At 39.5% G+C, this 25991-nt stretch overlaps 1 protein-coding gene across 19 annotated transcripts in view; it reads left to right on the plus strand.

The window, feature by feature from the left end:
* RBMS3 (RNA binding motif single stranded interacting protein 3) overlaps positions 1 to 25991 on the plus strand; it is a gene marked incomplete at both ends in the record, with an annotated part of 935783 nt that overhangs the window by 463474 nt on the left and 446318 nt on the right. For 11 of the 19 annotated variants that reach the window (XM_081105840.1, XM_081105837.1, XM_081105841.1 and 8 more), the window contains one exon: positions 4959 to 5131. In XM_081105840.1, coding sequence (XP_080961966.1) covers positions 4959 to 5131 — 173 coding nt within the window. The remainder of the gene's footprint in view (positions 1 to 4958; positions 5132 to 25991) is intronic. The other 8 variants (XM_081105826.1, XM_081105842.1, XM_081105827.1 and 5 more) reach the window with 1 other exon arrangement.

Here is a 25991-nt window from a genome sequence, read left to right on the forward strand (position 1 = left end):
TTTCAAACTTGAAAAATGAGGCATATTAACAAAGCACACTAAATGAATCAGCTGTTTAGGATGATCTACAAGCCAGTTCATTTTCCTGTTATTAAATAACAAACCATGAATCTTGACAAATGAACCCCACTAGTTTGACATTATTTGGAAAACTCATAACATGCTTGCTTCTGTTGGGCACTTCCCCTTTGAAATTAAATTTTGAGATTGGCTTTATTTAAATTCTGGTAGAGGGAAAGAGCTTGTTAACCTTCATTTTGACTGCATGCTGTTTAGCATCATCATTCTTTCCCCTCCGTGCCCCCCCCCCCCCGCCCCTCCCCTGATACTTGGCTCACCAGAGCTTTTGCCCGAGCCTCGCTGTCCAGGGCTCACTGCAAGGAAGCCGGTTGTGTTTGTTGGCGCCTCTGTCTTTAAGAGGTGAAGTTCCTGATGTTGTGGGGACTGCATGGCTTCTGGAGTCAGATTGGGGCTGTAGCCTTGTGACTTTGCAAAAATCATTTGCCCTGTCTGTGCCTGTGTTTTCTCATTTAGAAAATGAGCTTAATATTATTTGCCTCATTAGGCTGTTATAAAGACAACATATAAAATGATTAGCAAGACCCTGCCGGGTAGCTCAGTTGGTCAGAGCGTCATCCCTAGAGGACAAGGTGGGGGGTTCAATCCCCGATCAGGGCACATACATGAACCAACCAATGAATGCGTACATAGGTGGAGCAACAAATCCATGTTTCTCTCTCTCTTTCTCTCCCTTCCCATCTCTCTAGAATCAATAAAAAATGCATAGCAAGCACACATTAAATGTTACCCATGATTATTAGAATCTTTATCTTAAGAATAACATCTTCAAAAATGGATGCCAAGTCATTTTACTTAATTTGCTAAGGATGACACAGGTACTAATCCGCTGATTTAGCAGCCCCAACATGTGACTAAGAAGGCTCCAGCCCCCACCCCATAATCCCTAACAGCCCCTCCCAGCAATGCCACCATGAATAAACATCTGAGAAAAGCATGCATGCTTGCCAAGCATACGCAGCTTCTGCTTCCCGAGAAGTCTTCTATCTCCCCCTTCAATCCCAGTGCCATCCCAAGCCCTGTTTTTGAAAATCTGCCATTTCTACTAGCTTTAACCAATGGACACTGCAAATTCACAGCAAGCCCTTGCCTTGTAGCAGCTCAGTGTTACAGTGTTCGGCAACCCCAGACCTTAAGTGCTCACCCCCCTTCAATACAATTTACAAAGTGTCACTTTGGGCAATATCACAAAGTCAGTTTCATCTGCAGGAAAATATTTTTTTACTACCATTTTAAAATTTCTTCCTCAGGGCTTTAAAAAGCTAATCAATGATAAAATTCCAAGTTCATTTAAAGATGAAAAATTGAGAATCAGTCACATTTAACCACTTTTAATCAGGAAAGTAGCTGCTGTGACCCATTAACCCCTAAAGATTATTGATGCTCCCTTTTTTTTTAAGATGCTGTAGGTTAGTCGTTTGTCTTTGGCAGCCAGAGCATACAAAACCTCTTTTGCTTTTCACAAATTAATTCATTTCAGCCTGTGCATTTGTCAGACATTCCCGGAACCTTCAGCCAATGTTTTGTTGATTAAAAGATCTGTATTTTGAAAATGGATGGAGAGGAAGGAATTTATAATTCTCAAAACCAGAGAGTGATTTATAATTCAGGCCGCTACCTGAATCATTCAGTGCATCATCAACACATGAATGAAATATTAAGAATTAGCAGGAGTGTCAGCCCCGGGTCTTAAAGTCTATGGATCAATTGGCTGTTACACTGAGAAAGTCTACCCCTTTCAGCAGAATTTCTAGAACTCACAAACAAGATGATGACAGAGAAAAACACCTTTGTATAGTTTCTTCAAAGGGCTTTTGAAATACACCCTTTTCCCACAACAATCTGGTGCTTCCACTCCTATTTATAAATTACGTACCTTGTTTCCATGCACACAAGTTCCCACTACTCATTCCAGATTTGATTTGCTTTGGACTGTTTGTTTAATCCCCCCCCCCCCCCCCCCCACCACCGTGAATACATTGGGGCCCTTTGCAGGGCACAGTTATTGTTTTAGGCACCATGCAATTTACTAAATGGTGCCCCAGTTGTGTAAAATGCTCGAAAAGATCCCTGAGGGAAAACAAAAGAATTAAGTCAACACATATTGATCACCCTATAGTTGGTGGTTTCTCCTATCAATCAAGGGTTCAGTCTGAACTGGTCCATCGGATCTGAGGTACATAGAGCTGGAGACATTTTTCTGACACTCTGGTGGTTTAAAAGGCTAGGCAGTTGGAACAACTGCTTTTAAACAAAGCCTCATTTTAAAAGAAGCCTGAGTACTGAATGGAATTCAAAGAATTTAGAGGGAGGGGAGGGGAAAGTGGCAAAAAAACCAAACCCTGGGAAATGTGAGAGAAGAAAGCACATGCGAAGTAAAAGATAAGTTCCATCTGCCCTGTTGCAGTACACAGAGACCAGGATGCTACTTCAGCCAGGATGCATTGAACACCTACTAAGTGCAGGGCTTGTAAAGACGTAGAGTTAAGTATTATGGATGTCCGAGAAGCAAAACACAATTCTTAGCTCAAGAAGGAATAGTTTTTCATGCAAACCAAGAATCTTTATGCAGATATTAGATTCCAAAAGGCAATCGATATATGCCATTTTATTCAACTATTGGGGACAGAAAATATTCTCCGGTGTAATTCATTTTAAAATTCGACATTAAAAGTGTTGTTCACAAACTTACACTAAAGAAATGGTTGAGAAAAATGTTTATTTCAAAGAAGCGAGTTGGGGCCTCTGGGGTTTGCTCCTGTCATTCCAGCGCTGTCACCTCCCCATTTCTTAAACAAACTGCCTAATACTCCCTTGACCACTTTGTGCTTGCATTTGACGTTGGATTATCCTGTCTTATTCTTCTCAGACCCAAACCCCCAGTTAAAAACAGGAAAGCCTGAGGTGAGGGAGCTTGAAGTCCTTTACATTGGAGATGGTTCAGACCCTGGCTGGCCTAGGGAAAAAGTAGGAATTCAGAGGAAAGGATGATTCTAGAAACCTCACAGAGACTTTGGTTGCTGACGGTATTTTGAGATTTAGGATTAGGGAATGGATGAAGTTTAAATCAAAGTTCTAGCATGGAGGCTGGCAGAATGACGGCGACATGGAAAAAATGGGGTAATTGTGATGGGTGGCTGGTGTGGAAAGATGGGAGATGAGAGTAGATGTTAGGAGTTGCATTTTGACAAACTGCCTCTAAGAGGCATGTCTTATAGTCATTGGAAATATGCACTGGGGCAAATAGGAAATCCTGGAAATGTGTGTTAAACAGATTGTAACAGCAGGAAACAAGGCTGGATACTGCTAAAATGTGCCCTCTTGTAGGGATTAAAGGCTGTGTTTATTCCATTTTTATTGTACACCATGTAGCCTAAGTATTTATTAAACACCTACTTGCTATTTGATAAGTACATACCTCCCACCCCTGATAAAATAGCTAATGTGTCTTCAGGTTAAAACTCAGCCAGAAATGTCCCCACTGGAATCTGATGAATGTGGTTATTGTGCCTGCAGGTGGCATTCTGAGTTGTGGTTGAGGATATCTGGGATAGTTATATAGACTAAGGTCACTGGCAATGCAGAGATGAATGACAAATATTACCAGTATACATTTTTTTTATCGTTAACATTTATTGTATACTTACTAATTTCCAGGAGCCATTTTGGTTGCATTAGCTCACTGAGTTTTGGTAAGAACCCTATGGCACGGGGCGTACTATTTCTATCCTCCTCACATGAATGAGAACGTTGAGTCTCAGGGAGGCTAAGGCACGATGCAAAGGTCACAGAGTCCATAAGAGATGCAGCAGGGACTTCAACCCAGGCAGTCAGTGCAACTTTAGAATTTCTGATGATATGCCTGTGTGAAAAAGCAATAAAGTATAATGAGTAATATATCTACTTATTTTGGCATGTATAATTAAAAAGACCCTCACATTGTATATCCTAAGTTGCTGGAGGTCATTTTATCATTTCCATTTTCTCAGAAAGAGTCTGACAGTTTAAAGGAGTCATCTACTGGGGGAGATTTTACTCCCAGGGGACATTCATGAGTGTGTGAAGACATTTTTGGTCGCCATACCTGGGGGATGGGTGCTGCTAAAATCTGGTGGGTAGAGGCCAAGGATGCTGCTACCACCCTCTAATGAACAGGACAGCCCTCCAAAAAAAGAAGTGTCCTGTCCACGTTATCAATAGTGCTTAGGTTGAGACCCTGGGTTAGAGTGAAATAAAGGGGACCTTGACTGAAGGGAGAGAATGGTGGCTGAGTCTTGCTAACAAAGTCTTTTTCCCCATGAAGAAGCAGGTTTGGGAGGGGAGAAGAGATCAGATAGATTCATTCATTTGCTTGTTTACTCATAGAATCACCATCCACAGAGTAATTTCTTTGTATCAGGGATTGTGCTGGAGAGTAATGCGGAGGAAACAATCTTCGGGAGTTGTTTTGGAGAAAAGGAAGGAACAGAGAGTTAGAGGCAAACCAAAGATGCTTGGCTATTGAACATGCGCTGGGCAGAGCTTTGGTGTCAAGAGTGAGTTGTGTTCTTTTGTCAGAGAAGGAGATAACATGCTACCTTAGAGGTCTCTAAGGAAAGTCACAGTGGACAGACTCCGAAGCCATAGGCTGCTGTCAGAAGCCCCTGGGAACTTCGTTATGTCCCGTTGATAGCAAGCTCACGCTGATCCAAATGCAGGGCCAGAGAGGGGAGAGGGCATCTTTGGTTCTCAGAAGTCCACAGAGTCGTGATGTATATAAGTATGTGTGTGCATGTGTGGATCCGAGAGGCCGAGACGCTTGCATTGCTCTGGAGGTGCTCTGCTGGCCTGGGAATAGGTGCTGGCTTTGTTTTTCCAGTAACAGCCTTTTCTGTTTCCAGCAGTCCTATGCACCAGCTCCCCACCCCATGGCTCCTCCCAGCCCCAGCACAAACAGCAGCAGCAACAACAGCAGCAGCAACAGCAGCGGGGAACAGTTGAGTAAAACCAACCTGTACATTCGAGGCCTCCCACCAGGCACCACTGACCAGGACCTAATCAAGCTGTGCCAACCGTAAGTGCCCTTCTGCTCTGCGCCTTTCTAACCCACGTGCTCGCCCACGTGGGCTCCGACCACGCCGGCTTTGGCTCTTGTACCCCATCCTCCCATTCATTGGTGTCTCAGTGAGGAAGATGCTGTTGTCTGAAGGGATTTAAATTTGAGATCTAAGTCCAGCTTACTTTAGGGAATGAATTTGTTTATGGTATGAAGTGGGGATTCTTGAGCAGATATACATGGGAGTGCTGGCCGGGTGTGCATGTATTGACTAGGAAGATAATGGGCAAGCATTGAGTTGGGCCCTGAAACCTTGTGGTTGGTGGAGTCCATGATGAATCTCATGGAAAAAAAAAAAAAAAAAAAAAAAAGCTTAATCCCCCCCCGCCTCCCACGCCCAGAAGTATTAGTGGGGAAATCTCAAAAACTCAGAAGAAGTGATAGATTTCAGCATGGTTATCTCCTGTGTTGCAAACTTCCTGGCCAGTGCTTGTACATCTCAATTCAATGGGAATCAGGTAATTGGAGAATTGTAAGGCAAATGGCTCTAGTTTCATTAAAGACATCTATTTCCAAGTCCAGTGAATCTACTTTCCACCAAGGCCAAGAACTACACTTGCCAAGTAGCTTCGTATTTTCTAGGAAATGTGGTCATGATTAAACGCCCTTCCAAAATATTGTTGTTACTCCAGTATCTACCAACACATATGATCAACTCTCTTATTTCTCTGACAATAAGTCAAACTATTTAAATTTACCTTCCAAATCACATTAATGATGGGTCATGAATTAAGAATCATAGATCAGTATTTGTAGATTATTGTCTGGTGATTTTCAAAGTCCTGCCAGCCCCCTGTCTTGTGACTTGGTTGGGCCTGAGCTGGGCATTTTTAGATTAGGGGAAACTATTAACTCAATTGTCCTTTTTCTCTTTTGCAACCCTTTTACAAGAAGGCTGAGAGGATATTTATTTTGTAAATTTTCCAACCTCTAAAATATTGGAAGAGGAAAACAAAGCAGGCAGTGTGTATTTGCCTTTGTTCTGTTTTTTTTTTTTTTGTTTTTTGGTTGTTGTTTTTGTTTTTTTGAGATTGAGAACACATAGCAAAACAACAGGAAGTGGCAGATAAACCCAAACACAAATGATGTTACTATATAACCAATTGACTAGGCAGTATGTGGATGAGGGAGGGGGCACTTTGGAAAAAAATTTACTTAGAAGCAGTTTTAAAAAGGAAATGAAATGTGCCAGGGCTAAGACATATGAATATGTTAGGTTTTGGTCTACAAAATGTTGAGGTTGAGAATTGGAGGGTAAATCACTCACTTTTCTTTTGTTCTTGCTGTTAGAAAGATGTAAGCCATTTTGAAAAGTAAGAGCTTTGAAAATGTGAAAGATTGCAGCTTCAGATGAAGTATCTCCTCAATGGAATCTGATGTGAAAAAGAAGGGTAGCTATTAACTGTTTTGTATATGAGTCTCATTCATAAAAAGAAGAATTATTGGATAATACAGAAGGATTGTTTCCCATACAAGTCAGAGCACTCGTTGAACCACAGATTTCTGGAGCCCAAGAAATTATGATTCACTAGGTTTGGGGCCCAAGCATATGCATTTCTCACGGGTTCCCTGCAGTTGTTGATACTGCTGTTTTTTTTTTGTTTTTTTTTTGTTTTTTTGTTTTTTTTGCGGGGGGGATATACTTCTTTCTGTAATAATATGAAGACCACTGACTATTTCTAATGTATCAAGTTTCACTTAATATATGCCGGTCATCGAGTTGGACTTCTGTGCATTACAACCTACACAGCCTCTCTATGATCTTGAGGCAGATCATGGATCCTCTTTGAGCCTCAATTTCCTCTTAGAAGAGTAGGTTACCCTGTAGTATCAGTGGTGTGCGAGGGCTGCCCATGATTACTGCACTAGAGCCACTTGTTAAATGTTCTGGAAATCTGTGAGTGATTTGTTTCAGACTCAGTATCTTGAAGTTGGCCATGGTGGGAGTATTTGTATCACAGGAATAAGGGAGCCTTACAAATCAGGCATTTAATATTTTTTTTATCTCTTTTTATTTTTTGGAAAGCTGGTTTATGCATATACCACTGATAGAGCATTATACTATGAAATTTTGTGTCAGTATCCATTTCTGAAAAAAAAAAAAAAGGTTGCCAGAAATGAATACATGGAAAGTGTTCCCTAAATGCCTGTATTGGCATTTTTAATTTAGCAAAGAGATTTAGTGACACAGAAACATTATTTTTGAGAAAAGAAGTTTTGTTTATATTTCTTGTGTGCATTTGAGAAATGTAAAGAATGCTAAGTGCACAGAGGGTAATGGTTACATGTTCATATTAATTTTTGCTAGCTAATAAGATGTGGCTCATTCTAATGTTACTGTAAAAAATGTTTATGGGTTTTCCAGCTACTGAAGTGGTCTAGACCTGGGGTTTATTGCTTAGATTCATTTTCCTCGAGAATCTTACAGAACGAATGTGATCGGGCAGTGGAATGTAATAGAAATAGCTGTGCACTAAGAGGTCTGGGTTTCAGTCCTGGCTGTGCCATCAACTGAGTAGTGGCCTTAGACAAAGGATTTCTCCCCTCTTCACTTTAGTCTCCCCTATGGAGAAAACAATGCTTTTGAACTCGATAATCTTTTAAACTTTATTTTTTCGTTCTAAAATCCTCTTATTTTATTGAGCCCTTCATTAATTAGCAATAAAACCTGCTCTGGGCCACCTTTTGTATCTTTCAACCAGTCCCCCTTTGCAGAATGGTTGGACCACAGACTAAATTGACATAGCTGCATGAATCTGACCTGATGGCTGGAGACGCCTTTGCTACAAGACGAATGCAGGTCATGTGTCAAGTCCTGTGTCCTCGCTTGTAGTGTTGGTTTCTTCCATTGCTCATTACTGTTTTACATGAGCAGTCTTCTAAAGATGCAAGTCATTTTGCATTGGGATTACTCATCCAGAATTTTAAAATAATTTCATCTATAAAAAATAGAATATTTATTGGTTTAAATGAACTTGATATCAGGATCAACTTTCCATATTTATTCCTATGAAATTGTACGTATTTTAGAGTTAATGATATCTTATAATATAGAAAATGCAATATTTGCTAGTATCCATAGTAATGAAATGATGGAAAATAGAGATATACAAAAATGGCATAGATATATCGAATTATCTATATTTGAATGCAATATTCATGTTAATACTAATGGACAGCAAGGAAATTATATTAAAGAAAAGCAGTTGCATTATTTCACCATGAATATTCTGAGAGCAAATTCTGTTAAAGTATCCCATTCACATTCATCATCAAATCTCCTATGTTTATATTGCAAGACTGAAAACTAATAGACATGAAGAATGACTTCACTCCATGGAAAATCTCTAGTTACAACTATGTTTTGGATGAATACATTGCATTGTGTGTCTTGTAGGAAATGCCTTATAATGTCTTCACCTTGAAAATTCTCAAGGAACTTTATTGTGTTCTCAATCAAGCAGTATTTATAGAGTACCTCTGTTGCATGCCAAACAGTGGGCTGAAGATTCAGTGGTGAGTACATGGAGAGAAGGGCCTTGCTATAGCAGAGCATATGTTTTCCTCGACAAAATAGGATGTCAGTTAAATAGTTATATGATTTTATATGAAATTGCAACTATACATGCAACAAAGGAGCATGGAACTAAGAGTCTTTGCAACATGGGAGGGTACCTAGTTAGGACAATGAGCAAAGGCATCTCTGAGGAAGTGGCAGTTGAGCTAAGATCAGAAGGAGGAAGAGGTTTCACTAAGTGAGGAAGGACAGGAAGGACATTCCTGGTGGAAGGAACTTGATGTGTGTAGGGCTATTGGCTGGAGGCAGCATGGCAAACATAAAGGGTTGGAAACAAGGCCAATGTGGTTATAGCAGAGAAAAGGAGTTGTAGTAAGGAGCAGTATGAACTAGAAACATGGAGAGGAATAAGGTGATGATCCCTTTGTACATCAGGTTAGGAGCTTTGTTTTACCCTAAGAGCAATGGAGAAGATCGCTAAATTATCACAAACAGGAAGGTAACAGAATTTGTTTCAAAAAGGTAACACCAACTGCATAGTGGAAAGAAAGGATCCCATGTGATCAGGGAACAATCAGAGTAAGAATAGGTGAAAAGTGATCTGGTAGAAGAATAAGTTATGATTAGAGAAGCAGGCATGAGACTTAATAATTGTGGCATTGGAACAATTATGTGTGGTGAAAGATGTCTTTTTTCATACGCATTTATTTTCCTATTAAAAAGCAAGGACTTAAAAGACAACCAAATGAACTCCAAAAAGAAACAATGAAGTAGCACCAAATAGGACCCAAATCATTGATTTTTAGTCTCTTTTTCTTACCTAGTCATGAGTGGATCATCAATATAATAGTAAATATTGAGTGGCTACAATATTAAAAGCAATAAAGGCAAACACAGTGGACCTTGAACAACATCGAGTTAGGGACACTGACTCCCACCATGAAGTCGAATATCACATACAACTTTAGACTTCCCCAAAACTTACCTGCTAATAGCCTACTGTTGACCAGAAGCCTTACCATAACATAGTCAATTGACACATATTTTGTTTGTTATATGTATTATATACTTTATTCTTACCATAAAGTAAGCTAGGAGAAATGTTATTAATATATTAAGAAAATCATAAGGAAGAGCAAATACATTTATAATACTTTACTGTATTTATCGATACCATAAATTTATAACATCTGTTCACAAGATAAAGTATCTGTCAGTATCTGTATCAATATTGTCATTATAGTGCAAAACACTGTAAATGTTATATGTATAACTAACAAGAGACATCAAAAATGAAAAGGTATTGTGAGAAAGAAATTCGTGTTTATTTACAGGTTTAATGATCCTTGCATTGATAACCAAGAAGCAGCAATATGATTGCTCTTTGGTAGTCTAGAGTAATTGATATGATTGCTTCAGTAGTAGTAAGAAAATCTCCAAACATTTTTCCAGTATGTTTATTGAAAAACTTCCATGTATAAGTGGACCTGTGCAGTTCAAACCCATGTTGTTCCAGGGTCAGCTGTATAATGAAAACTAACACTTCAGTTGATTATACAATTATGTTCAGGGAATTGTTATCAGTTGGAGGCTATGGGTGCAATACTTATATGCCTTTTATGCTTATTTCAAGAAGAGGAGATTGAAGTGGAGGAAGATAGATTTGCCTTAATCAGCTGAGGATATCGCAACATTTTTGGATGAAATAAAATTTTTGTAGTATAATTACTTTTCACATATTAAGCTATATTTCCTCCTTCAAAGAAATTGGAAACTTGTAAACATTCCCTTGAAACACATTGAAATTACTCTAAAAAATAAAACCACACATTTAACATAATGGACAGAATTATAAATGTAAAGAAAATTCATTAATGTGTTTATATTTTCCATGTGAACAATACCTTTTATCTAATCATTTTCATGACTTATCAATTTTAACAAGTATAATGCTCTTAGAAAGCCCTAGCTAGCCTGGCCCGCATGGCTCAGTGGTTGACCATCGACCTATGAACCAGAAGGTCACAGTTCAATCCCAGGTCAGGGCACATGCCCAGATTGCAGGCTTGATCCCCAGTGTGAGATGTACAGGAGGCAGCCAGTCAGTGATTCTCTCTCATCATTGATATCTCTCTCTCTCTCTCTCTCTCTCTCTCTCTCTCTCTCTCTCTCTCTCTCTCCCCCTCTTCTCTCTTCTCTCTTCTCTCTCCTCTCTCCTCTCTCCCCTCTCCCCTCTCCCCTCTCCCCTCTCCCCTCTCCCCTCTCTCCTCTCTCCTCTCTCCCCTCTCCCCTCTTCTCTCTCTCTCTCTCTCTCTCTCTCTCTCTCTCTCTCTCTCTCTCCTTCCCCCTCCCTCCCTCCCTCCCTCCCTCTCACTTCCTCTCTGAAATCAAAAAAATACATCAAAAAAACAAAACCCTAGCTGGACATTGCCCCCACGTGCACATAGTTAAGTAATGTAGTGCTAGTAGCTACATTGTGCAGCTGCAGAGTACATTGTCCTGTTCAATGTGCAACGATGCTGCTAAGGCCACCTGAAGCAGAATGAAGGCAAAGGAGGGAAACACTCGGGTAGGTGCAGACATATTTCCAGTCATCACCAGAAGAGCAGGAAGGCAGCTCCCGGCCCTTCATTTTTCTCTGTAAATGTTCTCTTGCTCAAGCTCTGATGCCCTAGCATGGCTCCCTTGAAATTGAGGCTGTAAATGTCACTTGAACATTTAACAACAGACAAGAAACACCCACAATGAAAAGGGAACAGAGTAGGAGTGTTTTGTGCTCAACAGCTGAGGGTCTAGCCAGGCTCACCTCCTGGAATTTCACCCCGCCCCGTGGGTTAGGTGAGCATTGAGCGCTGAGTAGGAAGAGCTGACTCAAGTGACATCCGGGCTCCAAGTGCCCAGTCCATTATACGTGGTGTCAGACAATTTTGACAAATGCACCAACACAATCAAACCTTTTATCAATTTAAAAGGAACCTTGTCACAGTAATCTGTCAGAATGCTCAGATACAACAAAGGAAAATAAGTCGTCATGCACTCTGGGGTAACCGAGTCAATAAGAAAAATATGACTGGAATTTTTTTTTATTTTTTTTATTTTTTTAGTTCTTTCTTACTGTGTCATAGGAGATTTAAAAGTTCCCTCTAATAAGACCCGAGGAAATTTATTAGGAGCTTTCTTCTGCAAGTCGGACTCAAATTACGCAGCTGCTCTGGAGGTGTCATAAATCCGGGTGGTGGCAGGTGTGAGTAGGAAGTGAATGTGCGGATCTTTGACCCCTGCCTTTGTGCAATTTAAATGAGAGAGTGTCTTAAAGGCCCAAGCTAGATGTTTGAATTCATTGAGTCAGCATGGAGCAGGCACTTGGCTACGTATATTAATTCAGATTCAGGTACAGTTATATTTGCTAACTATATATTGTAAGCCAGACCTAGTTTGTAATTAATAAATGCTTATTGTTAATAAATTTTGTCTCTATCTGTATTATTAACAACATTTATTGTGTTAGTATTACATACCGTGTACTCGGCTAAGTTTTTATGTTATCTTATTTAACGCTCAGAACAACCCTATGAAGTGGGAACAATAATTACCGAGTGATAATTGAGTAAACTGAGGCTCTAAGGCAGTGGTTCGCAACCTTCCTAATGCTGCGACCCTTTAATACAGTTCCCCATGTTGTGGTGACCCCCAACCATAAAATTATTTTCATTTCTACTTCATAACTGTAATTTTGCTACTGTTATGAATTGTCATGTAAATATCTGATATGCAGGATGTATTTTCATTGTTACACATTGAACATAATTAAAACGTAGTGATTAATCACAAAAACAATATGTAATTACATATGTGTTTTCTGATGGTCTTAGGTGACCCCTATGAAAGGGTCATTTGACCCCCAATGGGTCGCGGCCCACAGGTTGAGAACCGCTACTCTAAGGGTTAAGGGTCCAGTCCAAGTGTACACAGTCACCAGGATTCACAACCCGGCTCTGACTTCAAAGCCCTTATTCCTCACCATTACAGCATTAATTTAATGAGAACAAGGGTAGCTGAAGTCACGGGTTCTCAAATCCATGGCTGCTCATGAGAATCCCTTGAAAAGCTTTAAAAGTACTGATGCCTGTATTTCACTCCCTGGGAGTCTGATTTAACTAGTATGTGGTCAGCTTAGACCAGCCGTGGGCAAACTACGGCCCACGGGCCGGATCCGGCCCGTTTGAAATGAATAAAACAAACAAACAAAAAAGACTGTACCCTTTTATGTAATGATGTTTACGTTGAATTTAGATTAGTTCACACAAACACTCCATCCATGCTTTTGTTCCGGCCCTCCGGTCCAGTTTAAGAACCCATTGTGGCCCTCGAGTCAAAAAGTTTGCCCACCCCTGGCTTAGACACTGAAGTTTTTAAAAGCTTGCTCAGCTTATTCTAATATGAACAAGGTTTGAGAACCACTTGAGTCAATGCTGCCCACACTAATCAGCAAACATAATTTTAGCCTTCATTGAAACTTCCTTGCTCTGACTTTCGTAGAATCCGGAAATTTCATAGGAGTGCCAATTTGATTTTAATTAATCATAAGATTTAATAGTAAATTTTATTAAGACAATTTTAGAATGAATCGGGCTTTCTGATTACCAAATGGAATATTTAGATTTAGATGTGAAAAATAAAGCCCTGGTCTCCAAGAGTGCTTTAAGAATGCACCTGGTAGGATCTCACTTTCCTTCCTCACATAATTTTCATAAGCCAAGTATCTTCTCTTCAACATTTCACTTGTTAATAATATTTGTATTTAATTGATGATGAAGCAGGACGCCATTCCTATTTTGACACATTATTAAACATATATATATATATTCATATTTTTCATACTAACTATAGTCTAGGGAATATAAATCTAGTGAATCTTAAAAAAATAATCAGCATTTGGAGGACATCCACCAAATTATTGTCCCACTGATTCATCATCCATTCATTCTTATTGTTTTCACTACTTTGGATGAAGATTCTGCTGAATGTCCATGATATTTGAAAAGCGATGTATTTGCATTGCTGATAGCTGATAGCTGATAAAATTTTTTCATATTTATCCTAGAAACTGAGAAAAATAAAAATGAAATCACTGAGCACACCAGTTAACTGTGGTTACTATGTTGGTGGTAGTACACACAGAAAAAGGGGGGATGGGAAAGAGAATGATCAGCTCTCTCTGGATGTGCCCATTAAAGTCCTGGGGCCTGGGAGAAGTTGAGTTCCAAGAAGATTGTCTCTGTGCATGAAATTTTGAGGAACCTAGTGTTCAGAGGCAGGTCTCTGGCAAGTTCAGATGGCATCTTGGATTTCAGGGTGCCCAGTGATCTTCTAATTGTCAATACAGCTGACTTTTTGTAGTCCTTATTTTATTTGATCTCTCTGTTACTTGACCCTGTTGGCCTCTTCTTTACTCTCAAGACATTCTTCTTGGTTATCCTGTCCTTCTTTCCTGGGTCACTGCCTAGTTTTAGGGAGATTCTTCTTCCCAGCTTCTTTTCCTCTGCTGGCCTCTTATTGAATATTTTGGTGTTTTCCTGTCTTTTCACTTCAAAAACTATCTATTCTTCTCTACTTAATTTCAGCTTTTCTGATGACTATTAAAGCTATATCTCTAGCTCGGGTAGACATGTTTCTTCTAGTCCTAGATCCATATCTCATTATTTCCTGGACAATTCCAAATTTGAATCTTAAGAGCTATGAAACTCAATGTCCTATAAAGACTATTTCTAGACTTGTTTCCTTTTCAATGTTTCTTTCTCTATGAATGGCACCATTATCCATCCAGTCACTGAGATTAAAAACAAAAAACAGCCGAGACCGGTTTGGCTCAGTGGATAGAGCGTCGGCCTGCGGACTGAGAGGTCCCAGGTTCGATTCCGGTCAAGGGCATGTACCTGGGTTGTGGGCACATCCCCAGTAGGGGATGTGCAGGAGGCAGCTGATCGATGTTTCTCTCTCATCGATGTTTCTAGCTCTCTATCTCTCTCCCTTCCTCTCTGTAAAAAATCAATAAAATATATTTAAAAAAAAATAAAATAAAATAAAAACAAAAAACAAAATTTGTAGTCATTCTTCTCCCCAACCTAGAAACAGTTCCCAAGGTGCATAGATTCCAGTTGCTTGGTGTCTAATTTTCATAAGCCAAGTATCTTCTCTTCAACATTTCACTTGTTAATAATATTTGTATTATTGATATCCAACAAATATTATTGATATCCAACATCTCTTCTGTTTCACAACTGCCATCGTTTATTTGCTTATTTAATCAAAAGTATTTATTGGATATCATCCATTTGCTAAGCACTGCGGAGAGGTTTAGGACTGGTAAGTCTCTGCATAGAATTTGCATTCTAATGGGGAGAGACAATACTTGAACGAATGAATAATTAAAGAAAATAACATAAAAATATGCCATAAAAAGGTTTAAATGCCTTGAAAAAGAGGTTGTATATAAAGATTAGGAGGTTACTATTGCCTGGGTGACCTTGAGATGGAATATCAATGTCGAGAGAGTCAGGGATATATTATTCAGGAAGAAGAGCACTTCAGACAGATGTCAGAGAGCTTATACCAAAGCCCAAAGGTGGGAATAAACTTAATGTATTTGAGGGACACAAAGGTCAGACAGAATAGTAACTAAAGAGAGATGGAGATAGTAAGAAAATGAAGTTAAAAGAAAAAAAGAGCTATACCAGGGCTAAATCAGCAAAGTTTTGTTTCCCAGATTTTGGATTTTTTTCCTAATTTATTTCTTTTTTTAAAGAAAGGATATTTTTTGCTATTATATAGAGAGTGGATTTGGGGGGAGTATGAGAAAGTCAAGCAGATGAACAAAGAGACCATTGTGAAAGTCCAAGGAGGAGATGGAAATGGCTTGGAGTAGGATCGTGTGGTAGAGGAAGTTAGTTGTGATGGATACAGTATATGTTTTAGAGATAATTCTGAAAGAAATTACTGGGGAATTTGAACATGGCAGTGAGATTAAGCTAAATAAAAATTAGGGATAATTCTCAGATTTTGGCTTTATACTTTAGAGAGAGTATAGAGTCACTTAATAAAATAAGGAGGATTGCAGAAGGAGTAACTTTGGATGGAGATAAATCAAGAGTTCTCCTCAGTCTTGTTATGTTTTAGATCCTCTTTGACATCTAAAATGAGATTCAAGTTGGCGGTTAGATATATGACTGAATTTCAAAGCAGGGTTTAGATTAAAATACATAAAAAGGGCAACATTGAAAATTATGAATGGCATTTAAATACATTGTATTGATATAGTAATATAGTACCTAATATGTGCTAAACATTATCCTAAATATTTTACATGTAAGTACTTCATAGAACATGTATTAACTAATTTATAGCTCATGACAGCCCCCATTTAATAGCTGAAAAAAAATCAGTGACACAAAGAAGTTAAGTACTTTCCCAAGGTTACACAACCAGTTACTTGTCTAGTCCAGTGTTTAAGGAATTTGGTTTAATAGCGTCCGCTTTTAGTTATGATTCATACATAGGGTACGTATATAGTAAGAAAAGAAAAGTGGTCACACAACTCAACATTCTGAGATTCTGAGATGGGGAGAAGCCAAGAAAAGGGTTTATAAAGGAGCAACCAGCAAGACAGAGGAAATACAGAAGAGCAGAAAAGTGTGATATTATAGAAGCTGGGAGAAGAAAGTATCTCAAGAAGGCAGAATAATCAAGCATGTTGAATACTAGTGAGAAGTTAAGAAATGTACCAACAGAAAAGTTACATTTGGATTTGGCAACATTAAAGTCATGGGCAAGCTTGACCAGGACAGTCTTTGTAGATGAGTAAAAGCTAAACCACTTGGTGGGCCTTCTTCAGGCTCATTACCTGACCAGCCTTCCAAATGGAAATGCCTGTCTCTTCTTTGTGCCCAAACTATATCTAAATAGTTAACTTTTCTAAAAATTTTCCCACTGGTTTTTTGGTTCATCCTCCCTCCCTCCTTCCCTCCCTTCCTCCCTCTCTCTTTCCCTCTCTCCCTCAATTCCTCTCTTTATCATCTATCTGTCTATCTATCTATCTATCTATCTATCTATCTATCTATCTATCTCTGTCTCTTTTTCTACCACTATCTCTATCTCTCTATCACCTATCTATCTCTCTTTATATATCTCTGTCTCCATTTCTATATCTACATCTCTGTCTCTTCAATTATCTCTCTCATCTCCCTCACACCTTTCTTAACTATAAACTTTTGAGGACAGTAGACTTCTCTCATTCACTTTTAAACACCAGTGCTTAGCACAATTCCAGGTATTTAAGGGGTAACTGATAAATATTTAATGACTGAGTCAAATCTGCATTCATTACTAATATCAAAATGATTTTATTGGACTTCTAAAGCTTGTTCCAAGGTAGACTTGGAGTTCATACTGGGAGATATAGGAAGCAGGATCTTATCTCAGACACTGCACTCAAAGTTGTTGTGACACAAAGCATGCCGTGAAAGAAGGAATGCGGGGACTATGAAGATCTCTTACTGTGTAGAACCCAAGGAGAGTCTTGGAGGGAAGTCTCAGGATAACATGAGTCACATGTATTCGAAGACATAAATAAGATCAGTACTTTGCTTACTCACTCAGTGTTGCTCCTGAGACAGGACATAGCCATTTATTCTTGCCTGAGCTATAAAGTTCCGGCTGTCAAACAGATCACATATGCCACTGACTGCTAATTCTGCACGTAACACAAAGTAATCTGTGCTCATTGGATGGTGTTTGCTGAAAGTTATTTTGGCTCTGGAATTTTCCTACAGATTTCTCTCTGCTACCAAATGACTTGTGGGACCACAATATAAGAGACTATTGAAAAACACACATAAAAGTGTTCCCTGGAAATATGCCTCTGTGTATCTGTCATCAGAAAATTGGCAGTAGTATGATGATCTGCATATGTTACTTAATCACAGGATCCAGGATAAGTTATAGTTGCAATTTATTCTTAAAACAAAGTTTAAAAACCATCTGCTTTGCTTTCTTATCTGTTACTGTATTTATGCTATCTCAAACACTGTGGTGTCTCTTGATAAATGAGAACTTTATTTTGTGCCATAAATATGCCCCTGCAATTTTTGTAAGTAGATTTGCTATTTAGTGTTTAAATCAATATTAAATGCACTCATTTTAAGTGTAGGACTTCATGAGTTTTGACAAATATATGCACCTACCTAGCCAACACAACAATCAAAATATAAAGCATTTCTGTCATCCTGAAAGCTGTTTAAAAATACAATCATAGGCTAGGAAGTTCACAATTTAAAGTCACCCTACTTAAGAAAACAAGGAGCTTGCTAGCATCATACCATGAGCATGGCAGAGAATTTTGAGTCAGTTGTGGGTTCTAATTAACCACTTGCTAGATGTGGAGGCTTGGTTGAGTCATTTAGACCACTTGAACCTATTAGGGACTGGTACATATTAAACCCTTAATAAATGCTAGTTATTGTTGCTCACTTCTACAATGTCAAAAATCATTATTGCCATTCACATTTATATAACTAAATTAAGTAGAGTTCACCTGTAATTGTAAGGGTTCAGCATTCAAACAAAGCATGTACAATATTTTGGTTTTGATATTACTTCTGTCTTTTTTAGCTCTAAAGAACCATGAACACATATTATCTTGTGCTATTTTCAATCTTGCTGCTATCTTTTGTGTACTGATATATTTTTACTATAAACATTCAAAGTATCAAGATAAATACATACAATTTGGGTTCTGTCTACAAGATGGAAAATAAAAGATATGCAAACAATTTAAAAGCAATTTTAGTTGTAGTGTATAAATATGGAATAATGATATGCATTTTACTAATAAAGTGGAAGTTTTAGAATCAAATTGATGCCAAACATTTTGACTCTTGAATATAGTACAGCTCTTTAAAACATTTTTGGTAATCTTATTCACCATGCATAAATTAATGCTATGCTAATATCACTTAGATTTGATTGTCGAATGAACAGAACCAGTTGAGTTTGGTTTTTGAATCCGTTTTTATTAACTACATTTTTATACAAAGTCTATGCTTAAAATGTGTTTCCTCAGTGTATTTAATAATGTTTTAAAAATATTTTCGCTAATGAGAGACAATTATTTAAATAATTGCACTAAAGTTAGAATCAGGGGCACAGATGCTCAAATAATATCAATTACTGAAATATTCTGTCATCAATATATAAATTCAGGGCATGTCAAACTTGGTTTCGGTTGACTTCTTTCTTGGGAAATACAGAGATCCTGTTATTCCAGGTCTCAGTACAGAGAGTCTTGTTCTTTTTACATCTTGATGAAGACCCCTCTAGGCTCCACTGTCAAATCTATCATTTTGTTAGCTATGGGCCCTTGGACAAGCTACACTGCTTTGCTGGGCATCAGTTTCACTTTCTATAAAATAAATGTAGTAATAGCACCTCGCATTTTGGGTTGTTCAGAGCATTAAATGAGTTAATACCCAAAATACATTTGGGTATTATAAGCATTGGGTATTGTCAGCTTATAATGCTTATAAGCATTTTCCCATTATAAACTGAAATTAATTTGCTCTCAGTATGAACATCCTGCATGAAGCTAGTGGTCATGTGATCCGATGATTTCCCGCTCTGTACTGAAAGGGTATATCACAACATTATTGCCCCAAGTCCTTTCCAGCTCTGGAGTTCTATGATTCTGTACTTCTAGACTCTATCTTCATAAGCACAATTGCCTTCCATTATTCAAGACATAGACCTTGGTTATTGGTAACTGCTGCCCTGCACAAGAGTTTTCAAAAACAACTGAGCCCGACACTGATTTGTTACCTTAAAAAAAATGGAACCTTGCTGGTTCTTGCACAGGAATCTTAGTAAAGCAACCAAGTTTAAGATAGCGAGCCAACCTGCTTCACGATTCCTGCTTCAACAGCACAGGGCAAGCCAGAGACACAATCGGTAGAAAATCTACATGTCTCCACAGAGGACCATGGCACACTCACCGGGTGAACAGGGTGATCGCTACAATTACCTGTGTGCTTACTGGATAAAGTGTCCTTGGGATGCATTCGTGACCACAAACCAGAAAACAATTGTAAGCAGTGCAAGTAAAAACTAGAAATGAGGTTATCAGAGAACTGTTAAAGGATCCCCCAGTTTGAAAATGAAAAAGAGGAGTCATCTTGCTCTAGTAATCGATGACACCTCTGAGGAAGGGAAAGGAAACATATTTCCAGGCAATACTTCATGCTAGGCTCACTTTGTTGGGGCAGAAAGTGATCTGCTGAGGGCCTTGAAACACTGAGTCCTTGTTTCTGTATCACTGTGTGTGAACTCTGTTTTACTCTAGCTATAAAGCGAAAGGGCAGAATGTATTAGGTTATGGCTTCACACTGTTGTGTGGAAGATGAATGCATCCATGTTCATTGTATGTTTGAATTCCAGTGAAAAGGACAATGCAGTGAGAGCTGACATTTTACAGGTGCTCTGTGCCGGATACTGTTTCAAGCGCCTCATAGGTAGAGTGATCCACTCTTCCTGGCTTGTCCCGGACTTTCCCACTTTCAGCATGAAAGTCCCACATCCTGGCGACGCCTCTATTCTGGGCAAACTAGGAGTCGGCTTAGAAGAACTGTACTCAACATCTGTTGATTGTTTTTTGGAAACTTCTACTTTAAGTGAAAGGACATGTAAAATGAAACCAATGTTGTCATAAGCCAGTCATTTTCAACCCGTGTGCCATGGAACACTGGTGTGCGCAAGAATTTTGAAAACATGCAATACCTGACTATTTAGTCAGGGGCACTGACCTCTTTTCTCTTAGATTGTCAACTCTAAAAATAACAACCTCCAACATAACAATAGCTGTCTTCTAATATTAAACATTAAAATAAATATGAGCTCTATGTACATTTAAGACACATTTATAAAAACAAGAAAGATCATGATTTTCCAACCCACTTATTACATACTAGAGGCCTGGTGCATGAAATTTGTGCACTCAGGGAGGTCCCTCAGCCTGTTCAGCGCACTCAAGCAGTTCGGGAGCCCTTGGGGGATGTCTGACTGATGGCTTAGGCCCACTTGTGCCTAAGCATGCAGTTGGACATCCTTAGCGTTGCTGCGGAGGTGGGAGAGGTTCCCACCACCACCATTGCACTTGCCAGTCATGAGCCCAGATTTTGGCTGAGCAGCACTCCCCCTGTGGGAGCGCACTGACCACAAGGGGGCAGCTCCCGCATTGAGTGTCTGCCCACTGGTGGTCAGTGTGTGTCATAGCGACCAGTTGTTCCGCTGTTTGGTCGATTTGCATGTTAGCCTTTTATTACATAGGAGGATAGTTCAGGGTTGTGGGTGGCTGGAGCCTTTCCCAGCAGCTCGGGGCACAAGATGAGAACCAGCGCTAGACAGGATGGCTGTCCATTGACAGGTGCATCACAGAGGCTGGGACGCTCACAGAGGCTGGGACAATTTAGACACCTGACTTCCCCTCACATGCACATCTTTGGGATGTGGGAGGAAATCAGAGTCTCCGGAGAAAACCCACACAGACATGGGGAGAATGTGCAAACTCCACCGTTGTTTGCTTTGATTTTCTGTAAGGGATCTAGGTCATGGTTTACAAATCATGTAGTAAACATGCAGTGAAAATGGAAAGAAATACACCTTGGTGCTCTCCTTCTCTAGCAGCTCACACCAAGTATTCTATATTAAATGGAAGAAATGTAGATATAGTCTATACATCAGGGTGCTAAGGAACCACTAAAATAAATTAACTTTTGAAAGTATGCCTGAATGTACATTGTTCTGGGTGACCTTCACGTAGTCTGAAAGTGACTTTAGAATTGCTATACATTTTCTTGGATTCTTGGATCTACAGCAACCCAATACATACAATCTTGCTATTAATGTGGTTATAAATGGGAGGAAAAAAATCTACATTTACACTGAAAACTCCTTGAACCCCTGCTTCTCTTGCTTGCTGAGACCGAAGCCTCAGGGACAGCAGCCGCTTGTTTTAGGGACACCACATTTAGCTCACCTCCAATGTCTGATGTTTAACCCATTCGTCCAGAAAGCTGTGGTGTGTAGCCTTTGCTTTGAAGCCATTTTCTCTGGAATGCTTTTGGCTCTGCTTTGGCCAGAAAAACGGAGAGGTAAGGCTTCCGCAGGATGTAGGTACCCCTGGCCGGGGTTTTAGATGGGGCAGTTCTCTCTCTCTCTCTCTCTCTCTCTCTCTCTCTCTCTCTCTCTCTCTCTCTTTCTCTGGGTTGGCACAGCCTGGTGAAATTGTTGAGCTGCCGCACTTCAGTCATGGTGCCCGCCCGATGGCTTGAGGCCAAGTTTGCTATTTGGCAAGGAGCAGCCAGACAAGCAGCTGGTTATTGCAGTGAGCGTGGGGCTCTGACTCTGGTGCCAGATCCTTCGACCCAGTTAGCAACTGAACCCGGGAGGCTTCCCCTGGCTCTGCTCCCATCTCGCCTCGTGGTGGGCTTTACCCAGGAAAGCGTGGTCTCCAGCACGTTGTCCTGCCTGGGTCTTGAGCGATGGCGTCTGCCTGGAGGAGGATGCTAATAGACCACCTGAAGCTAAGGGACCACTTGGCAGCTGTGCCCGACTCTGTGGGGGCCCTGGCCAGAGCATGCTTTCACTGGAGGCCGGCTGCAAGAGGGCAGACTAGGCCCGAGCTGCTGGCATTCCACGCCAGCCGGGGCGAAGCAGTGACAGCCCGCTGGCATCTGCCCTGGGCCCTGTTGGCATCTATTTTGCGCTGTGCTTTGTGAGAAGTGCTGAGGCTGAAGGGCCTGGGGAGCGAACTTGTCTAGAAGAAATGGGCAGGAGGAGATGAGGGAAGAGAAACTGGCTCAGGAATTACAGCTCTAACCAAGGATGATGCCCTTAGCAATGGGTGAGCAGGGTCCTACTGAACATTCTCTGTGCCTGCAAAGTGGAAAACGCGCCTTTCTTTTTAGGCTTTTAGCTTTTTAGGCTCCCTTTTCTGCCAGGACTTCTGGACCCTGAGGATGGTTTGATGTTGGCCTTTGGGAGAGAGAGGGCCAGCTTTTTTGAGGGGAGGCCCTTTCCCCCGTAGGTGTTCCCCTCCTGGGGTCTGGCACCATCTGCATGTTGCTGCAGCTGCTGATGGATTTAAGTGGAGTTAGCAGGAGTTGGGCACAGCATATTTGGAAAGCAATCATCCCTCTTATTTTGTTGGGGTGGGAGTGGGGAGCAGCAACTCTGGCAGGATTATTTTCCCGCTGTTCTCTAGCAGACACCATAATACCGTTTTCAGCACTGAGCTCTCCATGCCGATTCCCTGGAACGCAGAGAGCTATTCAGAATGGTTCAGTGTGAAGTCTGACAATTTGAACATAGCCATGGGGTAATTCTCAGCATCGTTCAAAGGATGCCTGTAATTTCTCCCGGGGAAAGTTGAAGTCTACTACAATGGTGGATCTATTAAAAATATTGGCACAGAGGAACAAGGGCTCTATTGTGTTTAATTGCTGGGATTCCCGCCTCACCACACAGGACAAGTACCAGCAGGATACTTTCTATGAAACTTGCCTTTTACTCTGAATATCTGATCACTTTCTGGAATGAAGTATATGACTAGCATGTCTACCACTTAATGTAGATGAAGGAACTAGAATGGGAATATAGCTCCAATGTTGTATGCTAACTGTAAAAATTGTTCTCTCTTTTTTTGAAATCAGGTCTGCTAACTTTTTTTTTTTAATTTGGTCATTTGGCCAAGGAACATTATTGTGGTCACTCACCATGTACAACTATCCTTAGGACTGTGCAGGTTCAGACAAAGCAAGCTCACATGCATAGTGTAAGGGTGAAATCTGATATTTGTTTAATTAATAAATACTTCACTCAAAAATAAATTTCACAATATTGGACATGAGTGTTTTTCTTATTTAGCAATCCATTTCCATTGTCAAACGAATGCATTGGCATGTGGCATTTTTTGTTCGTGAATTCAAAGTTAGGTAATTTGTGTTTGAGCCTTTATCCCTCTCATTTCCCTCTTTATCTGCTGAACTCCCACTCATACCTAAGAAACCAACTCACATATATTGCATCGAGCATTTCTTATTTTTTCTCTAATTTTCACAAAAGTATTTGCCACAACATGCATCTGTGGTCCCATTCCATCTTATTTATATATTGATTATCATTTTATATATTATTTATATATTAAATATATTATATACATATATTTAACAATTTATATATTATTACCACTCTGTGTTCTAGTTCATTTTGACCTATTCATCTCTCCTACTAGACTAGGAGCTGTTTCCTATCCATATTTGCATACATTTTAATTTCAGTGACATTGAATTGTATAATGAAGTTAAAATGTTCCTATTTACAGCAAGAACTGTTTTCAGTTTCAAGTATACAGGTACAGTCTATTAATGTTATTTGCAGAAGTTGTTTCTCTAAAGTCACTGCAAACACTGACTCGTTAGCAAAACTGAATCATTGCTCCTAATGCAGTTAGGTTTCTGCGAAACTGATCACAACATTTTCATCAATCGATCAATACACAACCTTGTTTTATGCGTGTTTCTGTTTAAAGATACCTATTTAATATAAATTGTTAATTCATTAACATGGAACTCTTGGCCAACAGTACTATAACTCAGCCTGAACAAAGGTTATCTAACATATATTTTCTCACTAAGGTGCTGCCAAAAATCCAGAAATAGCAAAACTAAAACCACCAGAACAGTAAAAGAAAGTATTTGGTAAGAATATATTCTGCACATAAGAACAGCTGGCAAAACTGGGAGCTTTCAAATTCAAAGCTGATATGAAGCTCAGAGGCATGTTACAGGATGGCCTCTAAAGTGAAAATGAGGAAGTGTTTCAACATGTGCAGTGATTGGTTATTACCATGGGAGTTTGCACAGCAGAGGATTGGTTGGAAGTGATTATCTTTCACTTATCATTTTGGAAAGGTGACAAGTTTATCTTGATTATCAGAGGCATTTACAAGAAATGACCCAAGTTTTACTCATGTTCATGAAATAAGCTAGATTTAGTTTTGCTTACGTGGCTTACAAGGTTTTGCATGTTTGGGGGATTTTTCAAGCCTGCTCTATATTTTATTTTTATTTTAATAGCACAGTGTAGCCTTCTCACACTTCGGAACACTAGAGAGCCCTTCAGCATTAGATTGAGGGCCTCTTTTAAACAGAAAGAAAAGGCACAGAAATGTGAAAAATGTGGCACTAAATAGAGCGCCAAGAGGACACTTGTTTATAGTACAAGGCAGAGTGCGGCCTTGTTCAACCTCAGCTGGAGCATTCACATCAGACAACTCAGTGTTTCACCTCATTGCACATGTCCACAAATGGCCACGAAACCACCATTGCAAGTGTTGTTGATTTGGGGCTTACAAATAAATTTTAGGAAGTAGGTAAATTCACAAATAAAGAGTCTGTGAAAAAAGATGATCAATTATAGGATGTATCACTGATACATAATATGATGCTTAGTCACCATTTGCTGAATTTTAATTGGGTATGTGGTGGGGAATGGAATTAGGAAACTTCATTTATATGGGGTATTTTATAAAAAGGGACTATAAAATTTTCATTGGAAGTCCATTTTATTTTAAAATTATATGACATCTAAAGCACTCCTTACGTATTGGTCATGCTTAATTCAGAAAAGAAAATTGAGAGACCCTTTAAAGACATGTTTTCTAGAAGACACTCCACACCCCCTGTCATTTGCTCTAATCTAGAGGGTAATGCAACATGAGCCAAAAAGAGAGTATTGAATGCGGAGAGGCACAACCTGAGCACAAATATCTGCACAATGGATTTGCAGCAGCAGCAATGAGCTTGACTGAGAATAGAATACAGATATGCATGTATTATTGATGATAATTCACTCTGGGGAACTTCTGACTGCAATTTATCCAATCCACTGTGTGCCACTGGATATAGCACATGCATCTTTTTATTCATCCTACGTGGGATTATGAACAGTACCAGAAGGACTCATAGGAAAGTAATGGCCATTTCGTAGTAATAGATTTTTTGCTAATAGAAAAATGGGTATTGTACCTCCAAGACATTATTCAAATAGTGTGCATGTGTATTTGAGTAAAATAAAAAATAAAATGCAAGCTCTTACATCTTTAAATAAATATGTTCTATTAAAGAACCAAGTGTTTGTGTAGAAGGTGGTAAAAGAAATACATGGTGCCCTAACCAGTTTGGCTCAGTGGATAGA

This window comes from Myotis nattereri, assembly GCF_964212035.1.
Source record: "Myotis nattereri genome assembly, chromosome: 14".
In the NCBI taxonomy this organism is placed as follows: Eukaryota; Metazoa; Chordata; class Mammalia; order Chiroptera; family Vespertilionidae; genus Myotis; species Myotis nattereri.